The following is a 7,289-nucleotide window of genomic DNA, read 5'->3' on the forward strand; positions in this document are numbered from 1 at the left end:
CCTCCCCTCCCCAATGCAAAGACCACCACGCCACGATCCCACCCACCCACTCCAACCGAGGTGTAGCTATATACAGAATCCAACAGAACAGATTTACGCTAATAATTCTGTATTTACAAGAAAGCAAAACAAGATAAAGAAAAGCTGCAGCCCCAGAGAGCTTGTTCTGATCCAACAAGAAACTGCCCCTCAGGGCCTTTGGCGGTGTTCAGTCAGGCAGCCGCCTTCTCTTCCACCCCCTCCCGCCCTTCAGCTACCAAGCCTTTTCCAAAGGGGGGCGGGGGAAAGAAAATTGAAGAAAAAAAAAAAGTAAGGCTTGCTGTTTCCTCTGTTTTACTCAGTCCTGGAGTTTTACCGGCAGATTTAAAAACAAAAACAAACAAGCAAAACAAAACAACCAACGTTTGCGGGATCGGGACGAGGGGTTTCTCGTTTTCAGGATTCTTTCAATAATATTGTGTATACGTGTGTGTTCAGTCTCTTAAATAGGTTTGGCATGTTTTGTTTCGGATTTTAAACGTACCATTCGTTAAAATTAGAAGAGAGAGCGCTGTGGCCGGCTGTGTGGTGGACCGCGGAGGAAGAGGGCGACATGGAGCTGGTGGTCGGGTTGTCTGTGGTGGGAGACACGATGGTGGGTGGCGTGGACGACTCGTACCCCGAGCTGGCGGCAGGCGAAGGCTGTGAGCCCTGAGAAGAGGACTCATGGACCTGAGAGAATAAAGTTGCGTTTTAATGAAGATGAAGAGTGGGCCCAGCGGCTACCCAAGGCTTTGGAGGCTGTGCTTCCCCCTCCTCCCGCCTTGCGCCCCCTCCCCTACCCCTCCCCGCTTCTTTCAAAGCCAGGGATCTCCCAGACTCTCCGCGGGCAGGACCAATGGGACTTGGGCTTGGTTCTCCGGGCCTGGCCCTGCACAGCCACGCTCCAGGAGGGGAACTGTGCCCAAGGTACTCACAAAAGAAAAGGGGGAGGGGGTGGGAAGGAGGAGGCTGCTTTTGAAGCCAGAGTCTAGGAAAGTTTGCTTCCTAAAGTTTGCCTGCCCACTTTTGAGGAAAGCAGATATCGAGAGCTGTGCACAGGACCGCATCTCGCCTGCCTGCTCTTGGCTGCCGGGAGCAATGGCCGAGTTTACCGCACCAGCTCTAACCGCGCGGCCTAGGAGTTCCCTAACTTATTTTTACTTTCATTATGAAACAGTGAATTTAATTGGCCTCTGGTGCGGCTATCTTTCCCTCCCCTGCTCCCTCTGCCCTGCTCCACTCAACAGAGTGAAACCGTTTGTCTCTCCGCCTTCCGCGGCTCCTGCGGCCGCCCAGAAGCCGCTCCAGGGTGGCTGGCCCGGGCCCGAGCGCCGAAAGGATTCCTGCTCGAAGGCGAGCGGCCAGACCGCGGCGTTACCTTCATGTGTTTGCGCAGAGAGCTGGGGTGCGTGTAGGACTTATCGCACATCTTGCAAAGGTAGGGCTTGTCGCTAGTGTGCACGTGCATGTGCTTCTTGCGGTCGCTGCTGTTGGCGAAGCGCCGGTCGCAGCCCTCGAACTCGCACTTGAAGGGCTTCTCCCCTAATGTGAAAGTTGAGAAAGAGATGGGTCTTATTTCAAATAAGTCAGTAGCTGTTTTCAGAATTTCATAGATAAACTTTAGTAAATTAAAAACGCTGGCTGCCCAAGGGTAGCTCTTTCGAGCTTAAAATCTGGGGCTTTCATAAATTCATGCAGCTGTAGTGGAACTATGAATAACTTAGCTATGTTTTTAACACCCGAGACAATTATATCTACATTTTATTTTTGCTTTGTAATGGTAGTGGTAGTAGCATCACTAGAAGTAGCAGTAGCACTTTTGTTTGTCTGTTTGCAATCCAGAATAGTTCTAGATGCTGTTTTTTCTGCCCAGGTCTTTACAGAGGTCACCCAGCGGCTTCTGCTAAGCTCTTCGTTTATGGTTTTCTGAACCCGATTGATTCTCTTCCCCCTTGCTCTTTTCCCTCCTAGACGCTCTGCACCCCCTGGTAGCCTCTTCCACCCAACTCCACCCCACCCCCTACACACATCACGTTTCCTGGCGTAATCTGGAAGGGGGAGGGGGCTTCTATGCGGAAAGTTCTTACCTGCCAGAGACCATTAAACCTAGAGTTCAAGTTGGGTTCTCTCCCACCAGACAATGACCAACTGCGGAGGGCGGTCAGATGCCCTGACTCTTAACCCCAAGTGGCCCATAATTTCCAACCTGCCCCCTACCCGAAGCTTTGAGTTGCCTGGCACTTGTTTTGTTATTGCTGCTGTTGTTTTTGTTTCTTTGAGCTTCCGACTTGTCAGTGTTTTTAAAGGCCAACTCGGGTACCCCGCATTTTAAGAACAGTCTCTATACACTGTAACTGATAGGATTTCTACACCTTTCACCAACTATCCACACTCCTCAATCCCAACCAGTTATTTCTAAAATGTATCTCTTCAAATGCGCATAAGCCTAATGTTCTCCTCGGATTCAAATTACATTCCCTACTCCGATTGCGCCTGCCGCCTATTTCTATTTTGCTGCTGCATCCTTTAGCTCAACCTCAACTTCTTCTACCTTTTCCCAGTAGAAAGGACTCAACAAAGTTCCAGAAAATATAGCCACCAGAAAGAGTTTTAGATTTGTATGTAGCCTGAGCAACTGGCGCCTCCGCGGCTGCTCCACGCGCGCCACCTCTCCGGGATTCGAGCTTCTCAAGCGCTGGGCCAAGCCAGACTCGGCTTCCCAGTTTCCACCTCTTTTTATTCCTTGTTTGTTTGTTTGTTTGTTTGTTTTTTAATCTGTATGCTCGGATCCTTCTCGTCCGTGCTCTCTGTTTTCCCATACTTAAAAAACTAAAAATCAGATCTGCCTGTCTCTTGAAATCTGAGGCCCAGACCCAACCAAGGCCGCGTTTGTGTCTCTCAGCCCCCAACTTTCGAATCTCAGGCCCGGGTGGGAGGTAGAGTGTCCTACATTAGTTTTCATACCTGTGTGCGTCCTTTTGTGTATCTTGAGGTTTTCTGAACGCGCGAAAACCTTGCCGCAGCCAGGGAACGGGCAGGGAAAAGGCTTTTCGCCCGTGTGCACGCGGATGTGGTTGACCAGTTTGTATTTAGCTTTGAAGGGCTTGCCCTCCCGTGGACACTCCTCCCAGAAGCAGATGTGGTTGCTCTGCTCTGGGCCGCCGACGTGCTCCACCGTGACGTGTGTGACCAGCTCGTGCATGGTGCTGAAAGTTTTGTTGCACGACTTTTTGGGGTTGGCCAGCTGCTCCGGCTCGATCCATTTACAGATAAGCTCTTGCTTGATGGGTTGGCGCATATAGCGGAAGAAGGCGCCAGCGCCGTGATGTGCAGCCATGTTCACGTTCATGGGCCCGTAGCCGTGAAGCTGTGGCGCGGCATAGTGCTCGGATCGCGGGCTGGTCACCTGGCCGTATTGCTCCGGCCGCGGGTACATGTCCCCGGAGAAACCTAGCCGCATCTGCCCGTTGACCACGTTGGGAGAAGCGTGGCCCGCTGCCTGCTCGTGAAGCCCAGAAAAAAGAAGGTGGCCCGCGGCGTCCGTATGGCCGTGTGGGCCCCCGAAGCCGCCGGCTGAAGCTGCAAAGAGACTGTGCTGGGCGCTAGCTGCCGCCGCCGCGTCGCCAAAGCCCCGGTTGCGGAACAGAAAGTCCCGAGTAGAATTGAATGCTGCGCTCGAGTAGGAGCCGACGTGGCCCGGGTGGTGATGGTGGCCCAGGGCCGCAGCAGCGGCGTAGCCGGGAGCCTGCGACGTGAAGGCTGTTTGTCCGGCCGAGGCCAGTTCGTGCGAACTGGGGTTGAGCTTGAAGGCTCCCATGCCGTCGGCGAACGGGTTGATACCCAGGCCCACGTCTCGCTCGGCCACGTCGCCCGCCGAGTGGTGCCGGGATGCGCCAAAGGTGGTCACACCGATCGCGGGATACTGGGGGCCGGCGTCCAGGAGCATCGTGGCTGCACGGGGCAAGCCCCGGCCTCCCCCGCCCCCCCCCACCCTCGCCCGCCAAGGAGGGAAGATCAGGAGGAGGAGGAGGAGGAACGGGAGGCGGAGGAAGAGGAGGAAGAAGAGGAGGAGGGAGGGGGAGTCGACCCACCTAACGAAGTCTTAACCAGCAGGCAGCGGCGAGGCGCAAGCCGTCGCCCACCCGGCCAAAGGAAGGCAAACGGAATGACTGCCGGCCGGTAGAAGGCGGGCTCCGGCGCCTGCCGCTGGAACCGCACCGGCCCGGCTCTCACTTTCTCGCCGCTCAGTCTCTGCCGAGTGGGCCTCGAGTCAAGGCTGCCCGGGGAAAGGCATAGAACATCTCAGCCCCCCAATAAAACTTCTTCCCGGATTTGTGGCATAGAGGAATGTGAGCGCGAGAGCCGCCACTGCTAGCTAGCCCTGTCTCCGCGCGCAGCGTGCCCCTCCTCACTTCTCCACTAGTCTCAGTCTCTCTCTCTCTCTCTCTCTCTCTCTCTCTCTCTCTCTCTCTCTCTCTCTCTCTCTCTCTCTCTCTCTCTCTCTCTCTCTCTCTCTCCCTCTCCTCTTTCTCTCTCAGGCTCTCCTCCTCTCTCCTTCACTCTCCCTTTTCCCCCCTCTCTGCTTTTTGAAAAAAAAACGGGGGGTGGGAGAGAAAAAGCAAAGAAAAGGCGCAAATCATGCACAATATTGTCTTTTGCGGTTTATCTTCCTGGGGAGAAACTTTCACCTCCTCAGCCGGGCGGTGAGCGCGAGACTGATAGCAGCAATCATTCCTGCAGATAAATGAATTGAAAGGACGACACCGTCTCCCCCCCCCCTTGATGAATGGGAGCAGGGGGAGGCGTCACGTGCAACCGACGCGGGCGAGGATTGGTGAGGCGGCAATCCCCCCACACACCCCGCCTGGGGCCGCCGCGCCAACGAAGGGCGCGCGGTGGCGCCGCGCGCTGCTCATTGGCCCGCCCGCCTCATCAATCCCAGGTATTGTAAAGCGCTTGACATCCCCTTTTGAGTAACAGGGCTGCCAGGAGTAGCAACTTTTTTCCCCCCTGGCAAATTTTTCCCCCTCTTCTCACGGAAGGAAAAAAAATGCAATGATTCCTTTTCCCTCCCATAGTCCATAGCTCCCCCCCCTCTCTCTCCTTCCTCCCTCCCTCCCTTCCTCCTCCCTTCAGTCTTTCCCCCTCCCCTCCCCTCCCTCCTGTCTCCTACCCCTCCCTCTCCCGGTTTCCCCCCTCTTCTTCTAAATTCCCCCTTTTCTCCCCCTCTTTTTAATGTCTCCCACTCTCCCCCTTCCACTTTCTCTTTCCCTCCCCCTTTTCCCTCTCCCTCTTCTTTGCCTCTTCCCCTCCACATACATCCCTCTGCCACTTTCCTTCAAACCTCCACTGAGCGGTTATAGACTAGAGACCCCCGGCGTCCCGGAGAACAGCAGTCGGGGACTAGCCGAGAAACACCCCAAAGGCACTTCCAGAATGTCCCGACTCAGCAACTTTCTTTTCTCCGACCCTCCCCATCCCCTCCCTTCAGGGGAAGCAAAGGAAGCTTTTGTTATTTGCTCCTTTTGAAGTTCGCTTCCTTTTTGATGGGCCTCTCTCCTGTTTATAATTTAAGATTCGGGAGCGAGTGAGAGCACTCCACTCTCTTTTCTCTAGAAACGTGATTTCTTGGTGTCTCCCATAGCCTCAGTTTCCCAGACTTCCTTCCTGCGCGCCCACTCACACCCAAACGATGGAGCTCTTAAACTTTTCCCGATTCCTGAGGTTTGTCGGATTGGGTTTTGTTTGTTTGTTTTTGTTTTTAATGGTAATTTGGAAAGCTAGTTGCATTATTTCCCTTACCCCTCCTCTCTCTCTCTCTCTCTCTCTCTCTCTCTCTCTCTCTCTCTCTCTCTCTCTCTCTCTTCCTCTCTCTCTCTCTCCCCTCCTCTCTCTTCTCTCTCTCCAGGGCCAGTCCGTTGTCTGCGTTGCCCCTACCCCCCAACCCACTCACTCTGCCCTCCAATTCCCATCCCCGGCCCCTTTCATTCAGGTAAAACTGTAAATTTCCCAACGAGCCATTGTTCCTCTGGATCTCCCAAAGCTCCCTAGAGATCTTGGAATACTTTTTTTTTTTTTAATTTAAATCCCTGGTAGATAGGACCAATGTAAATTTTGTGACATTCAAACCTTTTCCAGTTCACAAATCAGTCACCCTTGTCACAGTTATTGAAATTCCGCAACTTGCCACAACAAGACGGTGGAAAAAGCGGGCGCGGTCTTTGTTGCCGACCAGGCTTTTGATCGCCAGAGAAAATTTACTTACCTTCAGATGAGTGAGCAGAAAAAGAAATAACACTCCCTTTGATTTAGTTAGGAAAATGCAGACATTTGGATTCCGTGCAAACATACAACACTCGCTTGTTTTCGCGATGCGGCCCTCGATTAACCTGTCTTTGCCCAGCGCAAAGTCTATTCAACAACTGCGCGTAGTTGCTTTTTGTCCCATCCACAAAGAACCATTGACTATATATTAAAATGATTGTTGAAAGGTAGAGGAGTATGGCACCCAAAAGCAGGGGGGGAAATCCCTGTAACTCAATCAATTAAAGCGAGCGACATTTATACATTTCAAAAAATGCACGGGGATGTGGAGCCCGGGGCGATGGAGGTTGCGTTTCTACTTAGCTCAGTTTTAAGCCCATCAGCTTGGCCCAGGATTTAGCCTTAGCGTCTGCATATTCATTAGGTCTAATTATTTTCTAGTAAGGAAAACACAAAAAGCCAAGAGTCGGAATCCTTCAATTTGCCCTTTGTTTCTAACTTCATTTGGCTTCTTTGCAGCTGAATCAAGGCTCTAAACTCCTTTCGAGACAAAGGGACCTTCAACTCATCCTTTCACGTGATGTCCGGTTAGAAAACTTAACCAGTTCTCCAAGCAAAAAGAAAATAAGATCTCTCTCTCTCTCTCTCTCTCTCTCTCTCTCTCTCTCTCTCTCTCTCTCTCTCTCTCTCTGTCTCTCTCTGTCAGCCAGCTAGCTTTCTAGGACTGGAGGAATGCTGATCAGTACTGGCTACTTCTAGCCTCCTTTCTGTTTTGTTTTTCTTTAGTCCCCCGCCACCCCCCCCCAACTAGATTCTGGTTTGGATACAGTGAGCTGGACTGTCCTTTACACCTCCTACACACACACACACACACACACACACACACACACACACACACACACACACTTCTGGCTGTGAAGTCAGTTTGTGGATGACTATGATTTCCCTGTGTCTGAAGAGACTGTGTTGAGCATCTGTGCTTGTGAGCTAGGGAATATAAAGAA

At 52.6% G+C, this 7,289-nt stretch overlaps 1 protein-coding gene across 1 annotated transcript; it reads right to left on the minus strand.

Annotated features, from left to right (window-relative positions):
• Positions 1–46: 46 nt before the first annotated feature.
• Zic1 (Zic family member 1) lies at positions 47–4,784 on the minus strand. Its single transcript, XM_051140419.1, has 3 exons — positions 2,986–4,784; positions 1,400–1,563; positions 47–711 (listed from the first exon to the last, which is right to left on the minus strand). The coding sequence occupies exons 1-3, from the start codon at positions 3,965–3,967 to the stop codon at positions 514–516; spliced, it is 1,344 nt and encodes a 447-aa protein (XP_050996376.1). The 5' UTR covers positions 3,968–4,784; the 3' UTR covers positions 47–513.
• Positions 4,785–7,289: the final 2,505 nt, after the last annotated feature.

Source organism: Acomys russatus, chromosome 32, assembly GCF_903995435.1.
Source record: "Acomys russatus chromosome 32, mAcoRus1.1, whole genome shotgun sequence".
Lineage (NCBI taxonomy): Eukaryota > Metazoa > Chordata > Mammalia > Rodentia > Muridae > Acomys > Acomys russatus.

Coding starts and splice junctions, on each gene's coding strand:
- Zic1 (XM_051140419.1), bottom strand. CDS start 3,967: ATGCTCCTGGACGCCGGCCCCCAGTATCCCGCGATCGGTGTGACCACC. Junction 1,564..2,985: donor ACACAAAAGGACGCACACAG/GTATGAAAACTA, acceptor CTTTCACATTAG/GGGAGAAGCCCTTCAAGTGC. Junction 712..1,399: donor CTCTGCGCAAACACATGAAG/GTAACGCCGCGG, acceptor TTATTCTCTCAG/GTCCATGAGTCCTCTTCTCA.